Genomic DNA, 26,231 nt, shown 5'->3' with positions numbered 1-26,231 from the left:
CAACCCTTAAGTTTATTTCCACGGCTCGGGAAATATTTCCAGTTTTTGTACAAAAAAGAAAAAAAAAAAAAGAAAAAAAGAAATGAGCAGAAAAAAGAAAAGAAAATTAAATAAACTGTATGTTTCCTGATTACCTCTTGCTAATAAATCTATTCTATCTCAGGGGGATATTGCTTCCTTGTATGTGGTTTTTGTCATGATTTTGTCAAATTTGGTCATAAGTGTATTGTGTATGATTCGGGCCTCATTTATTTTAAAACGGCAGGTTTTTAGTATTTACATTTATGCAATTAAGCAAACAGTGTTTGTTTGCTCTGATATTATGCTGACTTATATACAAAATCATACATAATTGTAAGACTTTATAAATAGCTTACACGTGGACTATTTAGGCCTATAGAATCAATTTTGATTGTAAAAGAACAGTTTCATCATATATTTATGACACTTTTATGGTCATAGTATAGGGTTGTTTTCAGGAAGAAAAAAATTTTGGGGTGTAAACCAAAACCCTGTTTGCCTTTAAGACTGGCTAAAAGCATGAACTACTTCTAAGTAACTCACTGGCGTGACACATCTGGTCATGTGATGTCAACATGCAGCTCCTGAGGAGGCGACCCGCTCCATATAAAATAAAAACGGCTTTATCTGAGTGCATAATTTACTGCTATATTTAAAAAATGCTGCTCATTTCTTTGTGCATATCGTTTTAATTCTGAAAAGAATATTAAGTGCACTTTAACCCGAAGAGCAGAGTACAACGAAAGCCCTCCCTCATGTAGGAGGAGTGCTAAAGCGCTCATGTGATGAGATCTCACATACTGTTGTTATGAGCTGTTAGCAGGGTTGAAGATGAACAGGCTGATTTTACCGGTTCTGTTTGCTGTTCTCTATCAGGTGTATGGATTGCCACTGAACACTGAGGAAGGTACATTTTTAAAACGAGCTTTTGACGTTGAGCTTTTTTTTCTTTCACGTACGTGCGTCCTTGCGTCGTACTTTCGCTTTTGACTATTTGGCGCTTACAGTCTTCAATACAAATGCATAACAATGACCACTTAGACTTAAAGGCTACAGTAGGCCTATAGGCTATAGCTCTATATAATACAGCATTTAAAATGGATTTTATGGACTAAAATGCAGATTATTAAGTAATTTAACCTTTATAAATGTACTTTGGAGACATGTTGTGTTCATTAAAAATAAAATAGAAATCTTTATTTGTTACAGATGAGTATCTTTTCAAATCATGGCTGTCTCAGGTAAGAATAAGTTAATTGTATGGTCATGTTGCAACACAAGGAAATTTAAGGCCACACTAAAGGAAGGAAGTAAAAATCTGAAAGAGGAAGGAAGTAACTTTATTTCTTCTTTTGAAATTTGCAGTATAACAAAAAATATGAGATAAATGAATATTACCAGCGGCTACAGATATTCCTGGAGAACAAGAAGAAGATTGAGCGCCATAATGCAGGAAACCACACGTTTTCAAGTATGACTGATCTGATCTAACTTAATGAAGTCTTTGGTTTAAAGCAGTGTCATGAATGAGGGGGGAAAAAAAAGTCACTTAACATTTCTCTGTACTTTACAGTGGGACTGAATCGGTTTTCAGATATGACCTTTACTGAATTTAAAAAGTTCTACCTCCTGACAGAACCTCAGGTATTATTTTGAACAGCTTCGTGCTCAGTGAGGAATTATTTTTAACAGCCTCGTGATCAATGAGGAAATAGGAAAGTACCACAATTCATGAATATTTTACATCCTGACAGAACTGCTCCGCCACTAAAGGGAATCATCTGAGCAGTAATGGGCCTTATCCTGATATGATTGACTGGAGAACGAAAGGACACTATGTAACTGATGTCAAGAACCAGGTAGCTTCCATTGTACTTATAATTTATTATTTTTGCAGTAAATAGTGCTAATGCTTAATCTGTGACACTGTTTCAGGGGGCTTGTGGTAGCTGCTGGACTTTTTCCACCACAGGCTGTCTGGAGTCAGTCACTGCCATTGCCACAGGGAAACTCCTACAACTAGTATGTAAATTTTGCTTTTAATTTAACAATGACGGTGAAAATTGATCAATAGATATTAATAATGAATTTGTATTCAATTTAGTATCAACATTGTAAAAAATGTTCAATTTTTCTGCCCTTTGGCAAGTTCAAACAAACCCCAAAACAGCACATTAAGTAATAAAATATAACTGTAACATATGAAACATCAGGTTCTTTTGTCTAACCTCTTCTTCTTCTTCCTATCATGCATTGTTTTACAGGCAGAGCAGCAGCTTGTTGATTGTGCAGGTGCTTTCGACAATCATGGTTGCAATGGGTGAGTTGGACAAAATGATGAATGAATTCACCTTGGCTTCTTTTATGGTTTTAGGAGTAAAGTCTTAACTGTAAAATGGTCTAAACAACATTTTACATCTCGTCATTGCTTTTTAGTGGCCTCCCAAGTCATGCCTTTGAGTACATCATGTACAACAAAGGTCTTATGACAGAACAAGATTACCCCTATAAGGCTATGGTAAGTATTTTACAACTTTAACTATAGTTTCCAATAGTTAATTTGTAAAGTGCTGACATTTCTTCATACTCTACTTGTTTGTAGCAAGGTGAATGTAGATTCAAACAAGGGTTGGCTGCTGCCTTTGTGAAGGAGGTTGTAAACATTACAAAGGTAATGGTCTGTGTACAAATATTATTAAAACTTCATGTCTTTAGTCTAACTGTAAATTACTGTTATTAGTATGATGAAATGGGCATGGTGGATGCTGTGGCCAGGCTGAACCCTGTCAGCTTTGCATATGAGGTGACATCTGATTTCATGCACTACAGAGATGGAATATACACCAGGTTAGGATGAAATATATGTACATTTGTTTTTATACTTGATTTATTTCTGACAATTCATGGGAATTTCTGTAATGTATTTTTAGCACTAAGTGTCACAACACTACTGACATGGTGAACCATGCAGTGCTTGCTGTGGGCTATGCTGAGCAGAATGGAACTCCATACTGGATAGTGAAGAACTCCTGGGGAACCGACTGGGGAATTAATGGGTCTGTTTGCATTGATTTACTCAAATGTTGTGCTTCTGTAAGGTAACAGAATATAGTAGCGATTGTGTATGGAACTTGACCACTTAGTCAAGTTAATAACAATAAATGTGATGTCTTGTTATTTGCCATACAGATATTTCTACATCGAGAGGGGAAAGAACATGTGTGGACTTGCTGCATGTTCATCCTATCCTTTACCTTTGGTGTAAAAAACTGAAAAGTATTTTCTTACACCATGAAAAGGGAGACAACTTATTACATTTACTCTCACACAAAATCATTTTATGCACAATGAGTTGTTGTAGTCTTTACTAGTTGCCAGTAAATAAGTGAAGTACTTATTTAACTTTACATTAAAAGAATGATTCATTAAAAACATTCAGTGACACTTCATTTCTATTAAAATGCTTAATGTTGAAGTTGTCTTCTTTATTAAAATTGAGAATTTGGAAATAAATATAATCTCAGGGATTTTTTTTTGTGTGTGTGTGTCCTGTCTTTTTTATGGATTACTTTCCATCAGAGTAATGGTGTTCAACTATTAAGAAGAGCTTTAAGACTTTGCAAAGTAAAAGCTGCAAAAGACGCAGCAGACATTGCTGTAGAACCTATGTTTAAAATGTATGCAAATAATAAAAAATAAACAATTGTTAAATTATTATTATTATTATTTGTTTGTTTGCTGCTTCTTAATTAAATACTGTGAGACTGTTCTTTCTTTCCTTGCTGAGATAGAATAGGTAAATAATATGCAATTCCACAGCAAACCAGTTTGTGGCAACCTAAACCCACATCTAATGTTTGAGCTACAACAGTGTGCGCCAGAGAGAAAGCAATAATACGTTTAAGTTGAGACACGAATAAAAATCCACTCAACAAAAAGAGATTGAAGAAACGGAGAAAAGATAAAAATTCTGCTGAGGTAAAACTGAAAACGCAACAAAATGTGAGAACAGGCGCTTAGCGGAAGTGACGTTACTGGCAGCTGTCCAATCAGATCGTGAGCTACGAATACGCGGTAAGCCGTAAGCGCGAGCTTTCAGCAGTGTTGATATTGAGTGGCGCTCGTATGTTATATCTCAATATCAGATATTTGTGTTCGGTGGCGGTAATTGTAAAGGCATTTTGTGTGGCTTTCTCTTTTAGTTGTTTTAATGTTTATACGTAAAACTATGCGTTGTGGGTGTTTTTGTGCAAAATCAAGTGTTGTAATTTCACATTAATTCCAACATAGTGTGGTTGTTTTTTTTCTGCGTTTGCATTTGTATTCATATAACTTACATGAATATCGAGTATTCATTTTCACTTTAAATTCACACACAATGCCGAGTGTTCCACAAAACAACCTAAAGGAGCAACTGGAACGACACAATAATGCTGCACAGAACAAGTTGTCACGGCTGGAACTAAACTCCGAAAAGGGGAAAAGGTAACATTAAAGAAATTAAGTATGGCTGAAAATAAGTAGTACAGTTTATTTTTGTTTTAAGTTTATTTTCTAAAACTCTGTTTTATAGTTCATCTGACCCTGTTACACATGCTGACAAAAATGATCCACCTCACGAGTCTGTCTCAAACCTGTCAGCACCCCTTGATGAACATGCAAAATAATTAAAAGGTATCATTAATGCAGGATTTAACTCTTTGGTATGATGTAAATAAATTATGTAATGTGTCTAATTTGCATTTATTTGTTTTAGGACCTGATGATGCTCTCTTTACTGTTATGGAGCCTATTTTGTCATCTAGTGGACACTATTCCAGAGCATGAGCTCATAGCACTGACCTGCGGCACAGAGCTATTACTGCAGAGAGCACACAGGTAAGGCAACAAACGAGTACTTTCGCTGCGTGAATTAAAACATTTATATTTTGAATTCAAAATAAAGGCTGCTCTTCTAACCCCTGAAAAGATTTGGCATTTTGGCATAATTCTTTTGTGTCAGATGGCTTTTTGCGTCTTTTTTATGAAATTCCGTTTCTCGTAGGGAGGAAATGTACCAGTTATAAAAGCGTGATATACATTTTTATTGTTTTCTATTACTATATTGGTGTTTAGTGATATTACTGCTTGTATAACTAATAACTCTCCATTATACTGTGTCTCTGTCTTTACCACAGGAATATGATTCTTGCTAATGGTGCACCATCTAGAACATCTCAGTTATGCCCAGCAGCAACTCCATATTCTAGTCTGCTGAACAGAAAAGGGTTTGGAGTCACACCCTCTAGTCTAACATCATATATGACCCCAGTGACATCAGAAAAGGCTTTTAAAACAGGCTTTCCATTTCGCAAGTCCATAGCCTCCATCATATCTTTGAAAAATGATAGTGTGTTTGAGGATTGTGACTGCATCTTCAATGGAGTGGAGACCCCTGGTGGTTCCTGGAATCCTAACAGCGCAGCAAAAACAGTAACTAGCAGGGATATCTCAAACAGGTCAAATCCCCCTTCAAGTAAATTTGTGTCAAAAACAGATAAGTGCTACTCAAGATTGTCCTTCAATGAGTCAAACAGTCAGACTGTGGGTGGAGATCAGGGTGACTTGTTTTATTCCCCCAATAGGATAGATTCAGGAAAGAGAAATGCTGAGAGCAGCAGTGTTGAAACCAACATGGAAAACCCAACTGTTCTCGAGCAGATACAGAGCCACTTGGTGACTTCCTAATTGATGACTTTGATATTGATGATTTTAATGAGACTGAAGTTCCAGATTATTTTGAAGAACCTACAAGTGTCTTGCCATCAAGAGACAGCTTTGTTGCAAAAACACCATCAGTGCGGGAGGGAGGACCTTCAAAACCTTTGGAGAGAAAGACTGTAACACCACCAGCACTAAAACCTACCAAAACATTCAACACTGGTTGGTTAAAGTAATGTAATATCCTGTAAAGTTTAGTTCATGTAGTTAAAGAATCCATGAAATGGCACGATGAGATTGCCTTGATCTGCAGAAGCTGTGTACAGAAACCCAGCTCATGACCGCTTTAGAGGCTTCAGTTTTCCTAACTTCCACAAGAAGATTGGGCTGCATCAATTCCGTTTCAATCAGCTGGAGGCTATTAATGCTGGACTGTTAGGAGAAGACACGTTTGTACTGATGCCTACAGGTTTGTTAGAAATGTTATAGCAATGTGAGTCACTATGACTCATATCTCTTGTTTATTTTGATGCTAGACTAGACATCCCAGCACACTATGTCTTGTGTACACCTGCAGCATGTCTGGCTGCATCATTTTTTGCATGTTTAATATACATTTATAGATAAAGTGTCCATGAACTAGTGGTCAGCCAGTGTGATTTTTATTTTTTATTTTTATTTTTTTGTGGATTTTCAATATTTAAAGATATTTATGGCCAGTGTTGCAAATCAGTTGATAAGTAAACCTAAGTTCAGTCTATTAAGTGTTCACCTTGAAATATTAAGTTATTCTTACATTTACGTTCTAAAAATAATTCTTTCACAGCAAAAAGACACATGACATAAAGGTGGACATTATTGTAGGCTTTATAGGGTTAATAATAAATAGGACAAACATTTTGGTCTTTGTCAAGCAGTGTCACTATGCCACTACTGAGAAGGTGGGATTCAAATCAGACAAGTTTATTCCAAGTTTGCATGCATATCTATAACAGTATTGATATTTGTAGTTTTTGTTCTTAGGTGTGTGCAAGTGGACGGATGATCAGTGCCCTTAAGAATCTGTCTGAAAGGGGTCTGTTGGCTCGCTTAGTCATTGACGAGGCTCAATGCATCAGTCAGGTAAACTTAACTGAAAAATGTATAGTGCAACAAGATCAGTCAAATATATGTGATTTAAGTAGTGAAGACAAGAGAGTGTTTTACATAAACCAAAAATATTGGCATTGTTAAAAGCAACATAGCAGAAAGATTGTTAAATAAATAAATCCATTTCTTCCTCAGTGGGGTCATGACTTCAGGCTAGGTTACAAGCACTTACATGAGCTCAGGCGGATGTTTCCCAATGTTCCTATAATGGCACGGACGGACACAGCCACTCCTGGAGTTCAGAAAGACATTCTTAACCAGCTGGCAATGACCCGTCCTCAGGTGTAAGTTTTCCTGCAAGCAATTGCTGATTCATCTTTTTTGTAAAAAGCATGACATTCTGATTAATGGCACTTTCACGCTGATTATAATATGAATGCAGGTTTATTTTAAACCTCGCCTTCTTTCAAAATACCGAGTATCATTTTGAATAACACATGATGTATTGTACTAATGTTGTCTCTGGTCGTCTGATCTGTGTGCATAAATGCCTTCAGGGGGCGTTTGACAGCGATCACAGGGAGGGTAGTGCTGGGTGATATGGTCATTTTTCAAATCGTCATATCATCAGCCCGTGAGATCGACGATACACGATATTGTCATGGATGGGTGGAGCAAGAGAGAGACTCTGTTATTGTCATAGCATAACTATTTAGTGTTTTAAACCACGCAAGAGAGCCTATGGAATCACCAATAATCGAAAACATATACTATCAAACACTGATAAACTAACGTTAAATATAAAAATACTGTATTTAAAACCGCAAGTTTATATATAGTCGGTATCTACAGACGATGTAAGTTTGTGTGTTGTGCAATGTGCTGCTGAAGTGAAATAGATGGGCAGTTTGATAGCCAAATAATAACGATACTATCGTCTATCGGCACAACCCTAAGGGAGGGTGGGATGTTCGCTTTCAGTGCTATCAGGCTAAAGTTTGCATTTTTAAAAATCATCTACTGCACCTTGAATAAAACTGAGCAAGACATAGAAAAATAACCGATAACTTTAAATGTTACATTTGTTATTCAGTTAAATGACATGTTTTAGGTGCTCTACAGAAACATGCGTTTGGGATCTAAAATCCAGACACTATTGTACAGTCATAGTTAACCTGTCTGTGTGAGTGTGGCCTACATAACTGTTAATATAATTGCAGTGGATAAAGATGGCAACCAGCAATCCAAAGCCACCCACATCAACAACCTGCACAGCATGGTGCACTTCTGTGAGAATGTGGCAGAGTGCAGGAGAATCCAGTTGCTGGCTTACTTCGGCGAGCACATATTCAATACAAGTTTCTGTAAAGAGCATCCTGAAGTCATCTGTGACAATTGTGACAGACCACATGTAAGACCATCATATAATCATTTAATTCTTTATAGCGTACATTATGCAAATGTCATGCATAATAATAAACTGTATAATTGGACACAGACATTGCTTGAAATTGGATATAGTTTACACCCAACAATTATATAGTTTATACCCAACAATTTTATTGATACATTCTTTGACTAATAGTTTACTGGTATTTTGAATATAGTGCCATTTTATGTTAATTACAGATACGAATACAAATTCATACATCTTAATGCTTTTCTCCAGAAATATAAATCAAGAAATGTCACCAATGATGTGAAGAAGATTGTGAGGTTTGTGCAGGAGAACTGTGAGAAGGTTGGAAACAGATATGGCAAATCCGCCCAGCAGAACAGGCTCACTCTCAACATGCTGGGCGACATATTTCTGGGTAAGAAGCCTAGCAGGATTTGACTGTCATAAATGATAGTGGGAATATTACTATGAATATCCTTTGCCTCATCAGTGTTTGAGATTTAATGGATCAGGATGGCTGCTCGAGGCCTCAATAAGAATATCTCTGTGCTGCAGGCTCCAAGAGTGCTCGGATCCAGTCCGGAATGTTCGGAGTAGGAGCAGCATATTCCAAACACAATGCTGAGAGGCTTTTTTAGAAACCCGTGCTGGATAGTGTTCTGATGGAGGACCTCTACATCACTAACAAGGGGCAGGCAGTGGCCTATATCTCTGCTGGGCCTAAAGCCATGAGTGTAGTGAGTAGTTGCATGCAGGTCAGGTGAGACTTAATATTAGGTTATTCTCACCTCTGACACCGATCTTTATGGTCAATACCGATGTTGTATGCTCTCTGTGGGAAGTCGTGGCCTAATGGTTAGAGAGTCGGATTCCCAATTGAAAGGTTTTGAGTTCGAGTCCCAGGCCGGCAGGAATTTTGGGTGGGGGGAGTGCATGTACAGTTCTCTCTCCACCTTCAATACCATGACTTAGGTGCCCTTGAGCAAGGCATCGAACCCCCAACTGCTCCCCGGGCGCCGCAGCATAAATGGCTGCCCACTGCTCCGGGTGTGTGTGTGAGTGTGTGTGTGTGTGTGTGCACTTCGGATGGGTTAAATGCAGAGCACAAATTCTGAGTATGGGTCACCGTACTTGGCTGAATGTCACGTCACTTTCACTTTATTAATGACCATACCCCATTGCAGGTTGAGTTTGTTGAGACGGAGACTGCATCCAGCATCAGAAAGCACAAAGCCTCTGTGATTGAGAACATTTCTAAGAGGAGAGGAGATGGTTAAAAAATGTCTACAGGAACTCAATGATCTGTGCAAGAAGTCGGGCAAAGTCTTTGGCATCCATTACTACAACATTTTCTCCACAGCCACACTCAAAAAGATCGCTGGTTAGCAAATTTTCATTACATATAATATGCAAGCACACACACCCCCACATACTGTACACATATACATATATATGTGAGTGTGTGTATAATACATATACACGCATACATATACGGTATGTATGCATTTATATATATATGTGTAAATTGTTTATATTTAAATATTTGATCATTTGTAAATGTTTTGAAAGTCTGTGTTTATATAATAAAAAAATGTTAAATTAATCATTTAATTAAGGCTATAGTATGCTGTAATTTAGTTTCTGAAATGTGCTGATTTAACTGAATTTACTTAAGTTTTATTTATTTTATTTTTTCTCCCAAGCAGCTATACATAATGTGTTACGAGGTTGAAACATCTCAAGTTAATAAAAGTCAATTAGTTCCCTTTCTTTTTCACATCCCTATGTGCTCGGTGTCAAATGTATTGTGATGTAGAAACTCTCTCGTCTGATCCGGAGGTTCTGCTGCAGATTGATGGTGTGACTGAAGACAAGCTGGAGAAGTATGGAGCTGAGGTTATTGAACTGCTGCAGAAGTACTCAGAGTGGCAGCTGCTGGGTGAGGGTCTGACAGCACACCATATAGATTATGTCCTCAAGATAAATGCTTTCCATAACACAATAAATAATCCTACGTTACAGTAATCCTTTCTAGCTTCAATCTTCAATTGGAAAAAATTCTAATACCCATCTGTAAGATTTGGTCACATTTACTGCAGACGAAATCCAGTTGATCAGCACTTTGACCAACAGAAAGCTGCTTGGTTTAAAAGTGATGATTTTGTGAGCTGTGCTTCATACATTGCTATATTATTGGTGAAGGACTTTTTTTTTTTTGCCTATGAAATATCACTAATGTGATTGCAAGTTTAGGGTGTGTAATGTAACAATATATATAAAATACTACAGAGATCCTCTTATTTTACTAGCTGATATTACTAATAGTTTAAAGCTGCCTGATACATATTTATTTCGTCAATGTAATTTTGATTAGTCCAAGATAAATTCAAAATAGAAGCCCATACTACAGTTGTGATTTGGCTTGCTCTACCTATAAACTTTAAAACGTATCATATTTCAGCTAGCTCGAAACCTATAAAGCTCTTGAAATGAAGTAGTTTAAGAGATATAATGTTCTCACACTTCCTCTGCAGCTGAGGCACAGACAGAGAGTTCAGGATCGATTGACATAACAAGAGGCCATCAGAACGAGGAAGATGACGATGATGAAGGGGACACCACATCAACCTATTTCAGAAGCACCTCTGGACGAGGAGCAAAGAGAAAGCAAGGGTCTTATTCCAGGAAACCCAAAAGAAGAAAAGGTGCCAGTGGCCAAAACTCCTCTTAAAGGTCAGTATGTTACAGCAGAAGTATTTTTGGATTATTCTGACTTTAATATTGGCTATATGAACCCAAATTACCTCTCCCTCTCCACCCCTATTTTAGTGGATACAGCAATAAATGGTCTTCATCAAGAGGAGGAAGAGCAGGATACAGGGCTGGGAATCGAAGTGCAGGCAGTGGTTCCAGGTCGGCTCCATCAGTCCCAGCAGTGAAGAGGCCGGGCTTCGTGGCTTTGCCCACCCCACAGACTGCTGCTCGTCCATTCCTTAAACCAACATTCTCTCACCTACTGTATAGAATCAAAAAACTTCTTCTGGTAATGTCAATTAATCTGACTTTGCAAATATTTGTAATTTGTACAGAGTTTTTCTATACTGATTTTCAATAAATGATTTAGTTTACATTTTTGATTTATATAACATTTAATCAGAAGGGTATTTATAACCAATTTTGGGGGTTTCAAAAATATTTTTGCTACAATTATTTCCTAGTACAAAAATGTAACTATGACCCCATTTCTTTCAGGTTGCTATGTCATCTTTAAAGAGGCCAGTATAGTTTGCAAGTTTTCAAAATATTTTTGGGGAAATGCCATTTTATAATAAAGGAAATGGTTATTAGTCTTAATTTATTGAATTAGCAAATTAGAGAACATTTGATTAATTCCTACATAATGTTTGCACTGTGAACTATAAACCACAAGATATCTCAAACTCTTTTGAATTTTTATTTCAAGTTTGAATATTTCCATGGCACCAGTTACAAGGGACTATCAGTGAAACATTTTCTTTATACCATTTTCATGGAAGGTTTCCTACAGTACAAAGATGATTTTGGAATGAAATCTGACTTAACAGGAACTGCATTTGGCACATACATTTTGTATATAGTTCAATATTCTTAAAATAAGGAGCTAAACAGCGACCTTCAGTCCCAAATAGAAAAGATGCAGCTTACAGAAAAACATGCCCACAGACAGACATCTATGCATAAACAAATGTGCATGTATATGCATATCTGTTGAGGGGACTGTGGGGGCTGGCAAGTGACCACAGTACAGTAAATGAAACGTGATGCCACCAATGATCTTTACAGGATCTTAGCGCCATAGTGAATCTTAAAGCTACGGTTCAGGTGAAGTCAGATTTTACCAAATAATTTGGGAATTTGTATGCAAGCATGTAAGGAGCGGTTCATTCTAATAATGATCAATTAAAGTCCCTGGTGGAATATTTATCAGAAGCTCACCAAGTAGATCTGAGATGTCACGCAGCTGCTGTCTAATGCGAGTGGTTCATTGAATTACCTCTAGAAATCTCTTTTATAAACATGGAGGACATCCTGACCTTATTTGGAATGCAGTCCAAATCTCTAAAGATCAGCAGCCATTTAATACGATTTCACAACAGAATCTAACAGCTATAGCCACCAATACCAGATCTTAAACATTAAAATCACCATCTTTAATAGTTTAGCTTGAAGCTGTAACATTTTGTTCATGCTGTCAAGCTATATTTGAAGCCAGTGACGTGTTTTATCTGCAGTGGACAGTAAAAACTGCTGTAAGTCTTCTTTTTATAGTGTCATGGCAAGTGTTCAACTTCCATTAAACTTACACTTGTATATTAAGAAGCATAAAAATACTTCTGTACAAAGTTCACAGAGGGACCTTGTGAAATGACCCAGTTAGATAATTACAGAAATGATCCAATTTAGCCGACAATTGTCCTTTACTGGACCCTTGCATTCATCACAGTCAAACCTGGCCATCCCGTACAGTACAAGAAAACTGTCTGGAGACAAAATTATGAAGTAGAAGCACACAAGGACAGTAGTAGCAATCGCCCTTGATCTACTAGTCTAGGAAGCAGCACACCAGTTGAAACTTGTGCAATAGGATTTCAAGGATGAAGAGAAGCATAAAACTCCAGGACAGTTCAGGATCCAAACAAGATAAGTGCTCATAATGAGTATAAAATGTAGCAAATTTTGGCAATAATCGTCATATAAAATGATCCTTTTAGTTAAAATGCAATTTTGCATCTAACTTTAAAGGAAATGGATTCATTCTGAACTCTTTAGAAAACAACAGGTATTCTGACTTGCTACACAACAGCACAAAAACCATCAAAATGATTCATCTGTATGATTCTATAATTCAGTTTATTGCTTATTGAATGGCGCTGCCATGCACGACTGACCACTGAGGCTACATAAGGCTGTCAATGAGTAAAATTCAATCCACTTCAGTTAATATTTAACTGGTCTTCCAAGCTTTTTTTTTTTTTTCCCTCAATATCCATTTATTGATATTCTGAATCTAACTCCATCATCAATGGCATGCAAGTACTCATCAGAGCAACACCGTTGTATTATTGTACAGTGAAAACATCTGTTTGATCAGATTCTATAAAAATATAAATGGACTTGTGCCACCACAGCGCTGTTATAATTTGGCACATCAGAGATGTTATAAATACATGCATGAATACTTGTCAAGGTAAGAGGCATGCATAACTCCAATGGCCTTCTCTCTTTTCCACGCGTTTCAGCAGTTTCTGCTACGGTTTTCCATGTGCCTCATATTTGTTAATCGTAGAATAAACCAGTTTCAGCTCCTGTGGTCTGTGGAAGACAGCGGTTCTCTCAAATGGATAAAAAGGCATGTGAACTGACTGCACAATTCAGCTCGTAAAACCCATTACTGTTACAGTCAGCTGCTTCTTAAAACACATCTCAGACGTCATTTATTCACTAGCACCATAGTGATTCTGGCCACACAACAGCAGAATGTGATTGGTGGATTGGAGCATGTTCATTTAAAATAACTGTACTAGTAAAGCCAAGCTTGTCAGCTGCCGCAAACTAATGCTAAATGCTGCAATTATTGTGAGTACCAGTGTAAGATCTAAAACATCCTCTAATTACCACTAGCTGTTACTTGTCTCTCAACCCTGGTCTCTTTTTCACTGGACACAAAAATAAGTCCGCTCCTTCTGCATTTTGCATTCACTTCTTCTATTTTTCACTTTCTCAAATACAAAAACAATTACATCAATAGCAGTTTCAAAGGGGCAGGGATTAAATAGATCATGTATGGAAAAATAAAACCCCTGTTCAACTTGCATGCCACTGGAAGAATCTTCGGTCTTCAAATAAATAATATAGACTAATCAGGTGTAGTAAAGACTAAACTTGGCCTCCTAGAACGTATTGCCAAAAACATTGGTTAATTAAAATATGAGCATACACAGAAACATACACACACAGTCTTTTGGCTAAACTGTGTATAAAGTCATCAGTATTGTTTGAATGCAGGGACAATATACAAAGCACAGGGCCGGTTTACTCATTACTGGTTAAGCAAGTGAATTGGAAATGGATTGTAGATTTGGATTAAAATCTTTTTACCATGTCTCCCTTGACAGAAATACCATAGATTCTTGACCTCAATCTTGAACAACAGAGCTAAAAAAGGTATAATTTAATTTTCAATAACAAAATAACATTTCAGTTTCTGTTAAAATATACATGGAAAAACTGTCGATATATTAGGAAACTAACTACTTTTTGTACAAAAAGTACAGCATTGTTATTGTAATTAAGAATAATCATAGCATGATATCCACAGAATAAAAACTTAAAACCAAGGTCGATAATAAGAGACAAAAAAAAAAAAGATTACTTTATACAGTGGGATTTTTTTCTATTGCGAATAGAAAATTAAGAATGGAAAATTTCAAAAAATATAATTATAATAAAGCAAATACACATACTCATGAAAAAAAAAAATTCACTTATTTCTTAAAAATCAAACCCTTACAGTATTGCACATCTACTGTAGCTAGATTGGATCTATGGGTAATAGTTGCTTTTAAATCAATCATGATAACTTTAAAGTGATATCGACACTATTGGGTCACATGACAGAACACAATTTATACCAATCAATTTTTCTGTATTCATTAGAAAGAACCTTTTTAAAAAGAATTCTACTTCACAGCTTGCTACCGCCTAAACACAATTAATATTCCTAAAAAGTATTTGACACCCTAAAAATCAAGCCACCAAATACACAACTCATGTACCCATCAATTTTTTCAAATAACATTATTTTCACGCTTTCATTAGCTCACGCTTTCAAAAAATAACTTGCACATTCTTACCTTACATATAACCAACCCTCTGCTGATCTGATCGTTGATGTGGTAAATTATAGCAGCCTTCAGAATTTACTAAGAGTTACATGACGGATGGATATGAATTATGCATAAACTCAAAAGCATTGGTTTTCAACTTTCTTGTGCTTTTCAAACCCACTCTACCATACCAACTTGACTTAATGAACCACATTCTTTAACAATAATTACTATTTTAAAATAAATATAAATGAAGGCAACATTCTCGTTGCAACAAAATATTTCATATTCCCTATTTAAGGAACAATATATTCTTCTCAAGTCTTTGAATTAAGTTTTGTTTTTTTTTGTTTTTTAATTTTTTTTGTAAAAATAAAATACCTGAAATGACCTGAAATCCAAAACAAGGAAACTAAAAAAAGAAAGAAAAAAAATAGTCTTTGTAAAAAAAAAAAAAAAAAAACAGACAAATAAAGAAAAGGAAAAAAATAAATGTGTAAAAATGGACGGGGAGAAAGAACTAAAAGTGGAAGAGAAGAGGAGCTGTGGGCATGGTGGTCCACCTTGTGTCAGCAGGAGTGTCATGAAAGAAGTTCATGGGACAGGTCGATGCCCTCCGTCTCTCTCTCTCTCTCTCTCCACGTGTTTAGCGTCTTCTCGACCCCAACAAGGGAGGCTTTACGAGCTTTAGTGCCTCATTTTCACTTGTTAATGAGCAGCCCGCCCACCCAGCGGAGCTTGCAGGCAAACCACCGTCTGAGGGGACAAAAGTATTCGTAATGGAACTGCTCAAACTCGGGGGTCTGGCGGATATCACGTAAAAATGCAATGTCAAGGTCGGACTCAGTGAGGATGATGAGGAGGAGGAGCAAGACAAAGAGGAGTCCAATGGTCACAAGGAGCAGACGGAGTACACTTAAAACAAACTTATTCACCTGTTCTGTCTCGCTGAGTGCGGCCTCCCCGCCTGCACTCTGCACGGGGCCTGCCGCCCTACTGTCTGTTCCTAACTCGGCCACGTTGCCCACGGTGGGCGTGCCTGCCTCAGACTCTTTCTCCTCCTCGATGCTGCAGGGGGCGCCGTTGATCTGGCGTGAGGCCGCCGGCTCCAGGCAGTGCTCGGCCACCGGAGTGGGCAGCACGCTGTCGGAGGGACTGTAGGTCTCATCGGATATGACGGCCGTCCTGTCACCAGAGTCCGTCACCTGGCTTCGCGAACGCGGGATGAAAGAGTCGCCGTGAGACACGGAGCGCACAGGAGTGGAGTGGGCGCTGTCCCGCAGGGATTCCAAACCTGGAAGGATAAGAGAGAGATAAAAAGACAATGTAATGAATTATAATGTTATAAAACATTTTACTTTTTGCTTAAGTTAAATCAAGGCTGACTTTTCTAGGTTACCGTTGTCTTAATGCCAAGTTCACCGTGCACTATTTTATCTCTGATTTCACTCACTGAAAGGTTTTGCGGTGGCAAATCGTTGCTCATTCATGTGACAATCATGCAGTGTGAATTATCAAAGAGAGAATCATTAATTCATTCAAAATCCTGTTGTGTGAAATGAGTTCCGACTGATCTACAGCCAATGAGGGCGCAAGATACAGAGCCGCGGGTAGTTATAGACCACAATATCAACGATCCTTGCTCCCCGCATCTCCCCACCTATTTCCTCCTCCATCATTTTTTTTTTTTTTGCCCTTTCGCTATAAATAAGTACACAAACAATTTGTACTACAAACTTCTTAATGGACTACCATTTTAATAACATTTCCAGTCTCTTGCAAGAACTCGTATCTTGCTTTATTTCTTTATCAATTCTCACGTGAATTTGTTTGTTTAATGTAGTTTGCGCACCAGACACCAAATACACACACATAAAAATATATATAAAAAAAAAAAAAAACGGAAGAGAGGAGCAGGGTGAGCAGCAACTCATTATCATTTAAAGAGACATGTACCTAAACGGCTCACTGTAAACGGAGCCGTTTTTGACCAGATAAAATGGCATTGTTTTACAATATATGAACCAATTTTAACCAAAGACAGTTCATGAAGAACCTAAAAAATCATACCATATGATGTCCCGTTTAATATACAAGGTTCAGACAAAATTGATAGGCTACCTTGTATATGAAAAGCAATACATCAAATGAGTAGTCTAAACATGCAACAATTACAAAATATTACATGATAATGTGAAAAAAATAGAATACATTTCCTATTTAGCGATATAGTCTAGGCTTCTAGAATATTAGCTTTTCATTTTCGCATTATCTGAGTTAAGCAATCTCTTGTATAAAGCGATAAATAAATGACTTGACTGTCTTCTCACCTATGCCATTTTTGGTGTTTATTTTTCTATTTACATATTATCTAAATGCTTCCTTCAGCAGTAGGGGCAGTGTTTGACCTTTCCTTGACAGGTGAGTGATTGAGTTTACCAAATGGCAAATCGTTTCTGTATTCTGACATATTTGTGTGCAAAGAATTTTGGGGCAGAAACTTGATAATATGCATCCGGTTGATAAGATTTTGAAATGTGAATGTTGCACTCAAAGATGGTTGCAGATGAACAAAATATTTTTCAATTTTTCTTGTCAAAACTACGTAAGAACATCCATCAATCGTGTCTAGTCTCAGCATCTTATTCTGGCCTCAAATGCTGCTCAAAGGGCTGATTTCATGCAACCTGACAAGTAGCAATCGCAAAGGACAGAAAAAACAACAAGGTGTGCATTGTGCTCGAGGGACAATATTAGAAGGGTCTCATGAAGGTGTCGGACCCAAATACTGAATCACAGACCTGGAGTTCAGTAATGTGCTCGGAGCAAAGCAGACCTGAGCTGAGCGCTAATGTGAAAAGACGTTTGCAAGCTTGTTTGCTCTGATAGACACTGTACATCAAGCCCCAACTGGCCTGGGAATCACACGTATTGACAGGCAAACAGCCAACTTGCTGAGGTGTTGTAACAATTAGCAGCACATGGTCAGTCTAAAGGACTAGACTTCACTATATACAACATGCACTGTATATATAGCACACAATCTTAAATAGCTACTTACTTAGAAAGGCTTTAAATAGGTTTTGTGATACCAGTCTATTATAATGTAGTACAGAAGTTACATAATATACAGAATCCATCTGAGAGGGGATGTATATTTCTGTTCTTAAACATAATAACTTTAACACCATGATGCTAAGAGGATTTGTCACAGTAAGTGACCACATAGGCCACAAAGTGAGGATGCTGCAAATCTCCTGTAAATCCTCGTGCTTCAGTTCTCGCATACTCTTTTCCTCAAGGAACCCCAAGAAGAGAAGCATACGAGTTTTGCTGAGCATTAGATTCTTGAGCCTGTCATTGCAGATATGTTACATCTCTATTCTGATGTGAAGGGATTAGGATTTCATCTTTTGACGATGTGACATTTCACTGCTCAACCAAAGGCCTCTCGTTCCCAATATTAAACATCCTGCCAAAGAGAAAAATGGTCACACATGAAAGCACATCTGCTTTAGTGCATAAAGCTGAACTCGGCTCTCATTTATCGGAGTTTAAAGAACCCTGGAATTTAATAGCTCAGGTTTTACTTGAAATATGAGCATACGATTATAAGAAAAAGCTTGTGAAGCCTTTGTATTAACCTTTACTTCTGCATTAATAACTCATAAAAATGTACACTGCTCTCCAACCAAGTTAAAATAATCAACTTTACTTGTTTTCGCAAGGAAAATGCTGTTTAAAAATTTACAGACCAGACCATAAAAAGTGAACCTTGAAATGTGAACATTAATTCACTGTTAACTCTTCTTTAGCAGTAATAGCTTCCATCTATTAGTACTGTAGTTCGGAAATTTTAACTAATCTTTCACTCTTTGGTTAATATACCTGGGGTTCTTTGTGTTAAACGCTTTCTTCAGCTCATGTCACTATAGTGCATCCATAGAATTGATGTCTGGACTGAGAGCACAATTTTTTCTGTGAAAGCAGTTCCAGTGGTGAACAACTTCTTGTATCTACGTCTTGTTGCATCACCAAACTTCAGGTGATGAATGGCTATCCTGATAATATCATCCTCCTCTCCCAATGCTTCACAGCTGGAATCAGGTTTAGTTTTAGGCTGCAGTCCTTCAAACATTATGCTGTGCATTTCTGCAACTATTCCTGCAGCTCTTTTTTCAGCTGCATTTCACTGTCTTCTTGTGATGTTTGCAAGATGACAACTCTGTGAAAGATTAGTAACAGCACTGTATTGTCTTAGACTTGCAGATTGTGGATTAATGAATACCCAGGAATCAAGTGTGTTCTAAAAATGGGAGTAAATATTACTTACGCTATCAGAAGAATAAAAAAAAAAAACAATTATATTTAATATTTTTACATTAACAATGTAATCCATATTCTATTTTCTAAAGCGAAGTATGAATCTCAAAAAGGTAGCATTTTGCATTTATTCCAAAATAACTCAACGCAGTAACAATTAAATTAAAGCTGCAAGCAGTGTTGAAAAGGCCCTCACACACATCATGGCTCATGGCTTTAAGCAGTGGTTTTAGGAAAACCGCAAACTGTGGGCAATATGCACTTAAAGTGGTAAATATAGAAGGAATATGTCAAAGTCATTTATTTGTGCCAAACTTCCTGCTGCCAGCTGGTGGCGCTATGACTATTTATTGGTATATAGATGTCTTCAAGCAACGACTTTGATCAAACATGAAGTTTGGTGCAGATTGAACATGGTATGTTTGAGTTAATGTAAAACATGACATAACCTGTAGCCAACAGATGGTGCTATGAGTATAACTGTATATTGGCCTTTAGATGTGTTTAGGCCAGGACTCTTATTGAACTTATTGAATTGAAGTTTGGGGCAGATCGGACATTGCATGACCAAATTATAACAACTTCCTATTTCATGGCGAAACTTGGCTGAAACGTGTCAGACCGCCATTAATGCCCTTTAACGAAAACTCAAGAGCTTCGTAATTTAACATCACAAAGTGCTTTAGATTAGACTTACCACATCTGGTGTTAACCTGTTTAAATCTAGTAGGAGTTCATTAAAGTACAAGGTCTGAAAATGGCAAAAAAACGGCACAAAACTTGCTGAGAAAATTCTCCAACCTCCTGTTGGTTTTCGGACTTCGCACCGGGAGACTTTTTTTTGTAGGTATTAGTGTGTTACTTGTGTCTACTGAATTTCTGCTATTCTGTTTAATAGTTAACTTTAAAACTACCTTTGAATTTTTCGGATCATCAGTCATCAAGCTCGGTGAATATGGTTACAGCATGGAGATTTACTTTAAATTTCACCAAGCTGATTACATAATAAAAACTACCACAGATCATGTTTTCATGCCATTTCAAGTCTTATTTTGAAATAACAAAGTGGTTACTTAAGTGTGTGGGTTGTTTACTCACTTTTTCTTTTTAATTAGCCTTCTTATTAACACCATTACAGTAAATTGTTCGCTCAGGCTGATTCGCGAATGCTGAATGCGCACAAACACAAGAGTTTGGATTAATCGCATGAACCAATCACAGCCGATCATAACCAGTCATTACAAACCATTTGACAATGGAGGCATTACCTCCTCTCATGTGACTTTCCCCCATTCATTCTCAGTTACCCCCCACCAAACCACAGCATGCTTTAGGGGGTCTATTAAAACTTGGTGGGCTCAGGGGAAGTGAGAGAGACAAGAACTCCTATTGTAACTTCACCTGCTGGTGTCGCCTTTGGGCGGTGTTTCTTTAGAAAATAAAAGCAATTTATGCAGTTTTTAATGTTATATTTTGTAATATTTGCGTTTTTGTACTACAATGTTTTTTCACATTCAATATTTTAAGAAGGCACTGCCTCCTTTCCCAAGAATGATTCTACAGCTTTCAAGCTTCTAACATGCACTATTAATTATGATCAGAACACATGAAGAATCTTTTGATTCTGAGGTGGAGTATCTTCAGTCCACATATCTCATTGATCCAATTGCTCTTTAAAGAAAACATTAGCATGTAGGTTCACAATCCAAACAAGATTATGATTGTTTTTGTGTGCAGTTGTATGTATAGATAATGAATATAATTCCAATGGTAATTCCAACTTCTCTTTCAACTGAAGTATTATATAAAAGTCACCCAAATACTTAAAAGAAAATATACAGTATTGTTCAAAAGTTTGGGGGTAGTAAGATGTTTTCATGTTTTTGAATAAAAATATGCTCAACAATGCCGCATGTATTTGACCAAACATACAATAAATAGTAATATTGTGAAAAACATTATTGCAATTTAAAATAACGTTTCTATTTTAATGTTTCAAAATGTAATTTAGTCTTACAATGCAAAGCTGTCTTCGGTATCATGATTCTTAAAATAATCATTCTAATAAGCTGATTTAGTACTTGCGAAACATTTCTAATTATCACTTTTGAAAACACTTTTGCTACTTAGTATTTTTAATAGTTGTCTTTTATGTACAGAAAGCTCAAACTTCTTCACTGTCACTTTTGATCGGTTTAATGCATCCTTGCTCAACAGAAGCATCAATTTCGTTCAAAAGAAAAAGAAAATCTTACTGACCCCAAACGTTTGAGCAGCATTGCATGTTCTTTAGAATCAAAGCACTTCACATCTCAAAGAGCTTTTATAACTGGCAACAAACACCAACAGAAATTCCATTACCTGTCTCTTTCTATTCTAACCCACCTAATCCGATTTAATCACTACAGCAGAAATAAAAAATACATCTTGCTGAAAAAGACCTTCAGTAAAACCTAATCAAGCACACACATTAGACTTTACCTAAAGCTGTGGTGGGCACTGCATAAGATGGTGAAGTCATGGGCAAAGGTGATGCCCGCAGCTGGTCCTGCTGCCCCATGAGGGCTGGGTAAAGGGGCAGCACACCCAGGGCCTTTCCCAGCATACGAGGCCCCAAACTCAGCACCCGAACCTTTACATCCCGATAGCAGTGGTTGATCATGCGCAGGTGGACGTTCACCCGGGTGGTGATGCGGATAAGGCACTTCACCATGTTTATCTCTGAAAAGCAAACGTCTTCAGCTGCTGGACTTCTTTAGCGGTTACTGGTGCCCTATTTCCACCGTGGGCTGCTGGGTAAAGGCTTGGCTGTGCTAGTATTAGGCAGTGTAGGCACCCAAGACGGTGGCGGCCAATCCTGCCCCACCCAGGCCTCTCACCTCCTCCTCACTTCTACAGCCAGTGACTTAAATGGTGAGAAAGGTCCTGTCTATTTTCAGAGGAGGGTATTAATACTCCGTGAAGACTCACAGTCAGCACATGCAGGGTAGTTGACTTTATCCTCCCCAGCTCTCTGAGACGATCGCACTACAGACAAGAGCTCTTCACAACATCTTAAGATGGTATTTTCTGTGTTGATTCACAGAGAGGGTATAGTGACCAGAGATTTAACTATGCTGTCTATATAGAGTGCACTCATGTTGAGAGAGGGCCGTGCTCAGTCAGGCTCATTAAATGAGACGCAGAATGAAGGAGAACAACGGTAAGCCTTGGATAGGTGGGACAAGCTGGCACAGCTGGTGCCACAGGGAAGTGTTAGTACTGATTGTACACATCTGGCACAGAAATAGAGTGGTGTGACTGACAGGAGCACCTGCATTTCCACTCCTCTCTAAGTGACGGCTGCTTCAGCCTCATATTACTGCATGCGGTCAACTTGTGAACTTTGGTAAGGATGTGTGTGCGTAAAAATAAAAAAATCTCTCTCTCTCTCTCTCTCTCTCTCTCTCTCTCTATATATATATATACAGTATATTATCAATTAATATATATGTATGACAATAAAAATTCTTTTTTTATTATATGAAAACAAAACTAATTATAAATACTTTTTTTACTTAATATATTATACATTTTACAGTGTATATGATGAATATACAATAGTGTATATGATGAATGTACAGTGCATAATTATAATGCAAGTTGATATTCTGATCATATTTTTTTCCAAGCACACTTGACCAATTCCTCATGGGCATTTAATAATATTTGACTTTTCAGCCTGTCTGGAATTGGTAGAATGTGCTTGGGGAAAAAAATATGATCAGAAAGATCAACTTAACAATAATAATTATGCACACACGCTGTATACTTTTAAAAAACAGAAATACACAAAAGGCAAAAATGTATAATTCATTATATTTTAAATAAAAAGAAATAGTAAATAGAGTTAAACTGAAAATAAAACTGAAATAAAAATAAATATTTTATTAAATGTATTAGAAATGTTACTATTCAACAATACACTCACACATGTACGCACACACACACACACACACACACACACATACATACATATATGCATAGTAAAGAAAAAATATAGTAATAGTAAACACAAATATCTAGAACATAAGCTACAAAAATAGCGCCTACAATAACTCGCATTGGAAGTGTTATAGTTTTCTTGACTTTTTGAGTGCCTTTATACTGGCATAAATTGCCCTCTTTTTATAAATTATATGTTGCTGTATTATAAGTTGGCCGTTTTCTACAGCATTTTGATGATATTACAAACCATTCAGTGTTTTGACATTTAGTGCTCTGCCTGTGGTGTCAGGGTTTCAGAGAAGAGATGAACTCAGGTTAATGGGTTGAACTGGACTCTCACCTTCCATGATGGATATGTGTACGGCTCTCCGGCGGGTCCGCGGGACACTGCTCAGCCGCGGCCCATGCGTGATGGATGGACAGCTTCTGCTGGGCACCAAGCCAGCCCTGTGACCACATATACACTCAGTACTGTATCAACACACCCATTTATCACATTACAGTATGTCCTATGACTACAGACATCAGTATTACTGGACATGCATTCATGCATAAAAAAACAATCAAAACCAAAATAATGTGACCCAGTGTGAACAATTAGAAAAAGTTAAAAGATCCGCACTCATGCATACCTGTGTATTTCTGGAGGTTCCCGTTTAATTTTTGCACTCTGCTCCATTACCTCTTTGGCTACTCTTCCACTGAAATTAAACAAAAAACAACTGACGTGCCCAGTTCCCCCTGCTAGAGTGAAATATTGCCCTTATCAAAATAAATACCCATAGATATGTAACTAAAAAAATACATAAAGGCCCCTTTAAGAGGACCAAAGCAATCCCTGTTATTTATTTGCAACCAAAAACTAAAATGTATGTATTATATTATTTTATATCATATTATATTCTAAAATATATCTAAAACAAGTATCTAAAATTCTCCTTGCAATCATATTGTAACCAAAAACAAAATTATATCATATTATATTCTATTAAATTCTATTATATTATATCATATCAGAAATATCTAAAATATATTTAAAACAAATATATAAAATTCTCCTTGTATTTATATTGTAACCAAAAACTAAAATATATTCTATTCTAGTCTATTTAGGGCTGCCAGTTTAAATAACGCAATTAAAATATTTGAACGCACTTATATTTCATACAGTGACTGTTAACAAATATGATGCAGGACATCAATGCCATAAATGCAGTTATACCCTAAATTTCAAGATGTTAGTGCAAAAATGCCCCTAATAAAAGAACATAGAAGATATTTTGATGATTGCTGGTAACAAAGCTGTTTTGATATGATAACCAATGACTTTCATATGAACAAAAAATATACTGAGATATCGAATCATCATCTTTTATTTTCCGTCGTTTTTGTTAGGCTGTTGTGGCCTTAATGTATACTAAATTTTATGTTGAATCAAATAAAATATTTCTTTCTAAAGCTACAGTTTCTAATGTCTACTTGATACTTTCTCATTTAACACAAAAATAGCTTTAAATAATCTTCTGTGGGCATTTTCACAGGGAAATTTATTTAGCAACTAATTAGATTTAATTAATCGAAACATCATGTAATTAGATTACATTTTTAATCGACTGACAGCACTAATAATATTATAAAATACCTGCACACTGTATATACGGCTGGTGACAGGTGTTAATTTCACACCCAGGTTGAGGCTGTTTTGACCAGCTTCATCTATTAATACCAGTCAAAAGAAAACAGCTCAGCCTTTGAGGATAAAATAGCTATGCTTTCCAGCCACGTTCGAACCGTTGGCATTTCGCTGGGAATTGTGATCCCTGTGACTGTGAGGAATGGTGACCACTGCTTCTAGAGTCCATGAAGCTCAGGAATTAGATTAACGTTATTGAGTCCCCTCTCTTAACTCAATCTCTGCCTCTCCGGCTGTGACTGAACTACTTCTCTTTAAACAAAACCTCTCAGCGGAGTCCTTTTACGCCTTAAAATCCTGCCTGTCTCCTTAAATAGGAGTGAGAAAATAACTGTTATCAATTTCCTAATGAGGTGTTTGAGTCTGAGAGCCCACTATAATAATTGATCGTGCTGTTTGTTTAATTGCCCCGATGGCTCCATTCATCTGTTACAATTGCAGTTATTAAGTAAACATCTGTGTCTAAAAGGTGGCCTGTGTGAACAGCTCCATCCGCGGCAGGTTGTGGTGCATTGGCTCCAAAGCAGTCACCTCTATGTGACCGTGATGAGGACAGCAGGCTGTTTTTGGAGCAGGGACCCCTGAGGCTGTGGCAGTCCATCGGCAGTGACCCGTGCTGTGTCTGTCTGTCTGTCCACACTTACCTGTAGCGGAAACGACTCCCCTTGAAGAACAGGTTACTGCTGGACACCGTACGAACCTGGCTCGACTTCTCCAGCCTGACGAGGGGCAGAGAGGAATGAGTAAGCTCGGAAAATGCACAAAAAACACATTTACAAGGCAAATAAAAAGGATAACACAACTCAGTATTTCAAAACTAAACAGTCTGAATTAAGAATAATTTCTCTTTTAACTCTTTTAAGCACAAATATGGCATTGCTGTTATTAAATATGTTCAAACTTTCTAAGACTATTTAGTATTTATTTATTTTTATTTTATTTTTAAGATTCATTTTATAAATCTTTATTTAGAGTTATATACAGTGGTAGATGATACGTACAGACAAGTACTTAGTGTACAAGTACAGATACCCTAAAAAAACTCTTATAGAAGTATACATAGCCCTTTACGATTTTAGTTGAGTAAAAATAATAAAAGTATTTGGTAATTAATGTACCTAAGTGCTCGACCAATTCAACAAGTTTATGGAAA

The 26,231-nt window shown here is 37.0% G+C and overlaps 2 protein-coding genes and 1 pseudogene across 2 annotated transcripts in view; 2 read left to right on the top strand and 1 right to left on the bottom strand.

Annotated features, from left to right (window-relative positions):
• The first annotated feature begins 770 nt into the window (after positions 1–770).
• On the top strand, positions 771–3,548 carry ctsh (cathepsin H). The gene is made up of 12 exons (XM_026257264.1): positions 771–928; positions 1,231–1,262; positions 1,387–1,492; positions 1,595–1,665; positions 1,776–1,880; positions 1,957–2,043; positions 2,286–2,341; positions 2,458–2,539; positions 2,624–2,692; positions 2,762–2,868; positions 2,952–3,077; positions 3,211–3,548. Exons 1-12 carry the CDS (start codon positions 853–855, stop codon positions 3,284–3,286), a joined length of 993 nt encoding a protein of 330 aa, XP_026113049.1. The 5' UTR covers positions 771–852; the 3' UTR covers positions 3,287–3,548.
• A 565-nt stretch (positions 3,549–4,113) lies between these two features.
• On the top strand, positions 4,114–11,558 carry LOC113091631 (Bloom syndrome protein homolog; annotated as a pseudogene).
• A 91-nt stretch (positions 11,559–11,649) lies between these two features.
• Positions 11,650–26,231, bottom strand: part of frmd5a (FERM domain containing 5a) — a 124,465-nt gene continuing 109,883 nt past the window's right edge. Inside the window, exons 11-14 of the mRNA XM_026257190.1 lie at positions 25,723–25,797; positions 24,018–24,086; positions 23,726–23,832; positions 11,650–16,369 (exon numbers count right to left, since the gene is read on the bottom strand). Of these exons, the coding sequence (XP_026112975.1) occupies positions 15,777–16,369; positions 23,726–23,832; positions 24,018–24,086; positions 25,723–25,797 (844 nt within the window). The 3' untranslated portion in view covers positions 11,650–15,776. The remainder of the gene's footprint in view (positions 16,370–23,725; positions 23,833–24,017; positions 24,087–25,722; positions 25,798–26,231) is intronic.

This window comes from Carassius auratus, unplaced genomic scaffold (assembly GCF_003368295.1).
Source record: "Carassius auratus strain Wakin unplaced genomic scaffold, ASM336829v1 scaf_tig00214259, whole genome shotgun sequence".
Lineage (NCBI taxonomy): Eukaryota > Metazoa > Chordata > Actinopteri > Cypriniformes > Cyprinidae > Carassius > Carassius auratus.
The sequence above is the reverse complement of the archived record's forward strand: the minus strand, read 5'-3'. Positions and strand labels throughout refer to the sequence as shown.

Excerpts from the sequence above, each read along its gene's own strand:
- ctsh (XM_026257264.1), top strand. The coding sequence starts at position 853 with ATGAACAGGCTGATTTTACCGGTTCTGTTTGCTGTTCTCTATCAGGTG. Across the intron at positions 929-1,230 it reads GCCACTGAACACTGAGGAAG|ATGAGTATCTTTTCAAATCA; the intron begins GTACATTTTTAA and ends TATTTGTTACAG. Across the intron at positions 2,869-2,951 it reads AGAGATGGAATATACACCAG|CACTAAGTGTCACAACACTA; the intron begins GTTAGGATGAAA and ends ATGTATTTTTAG.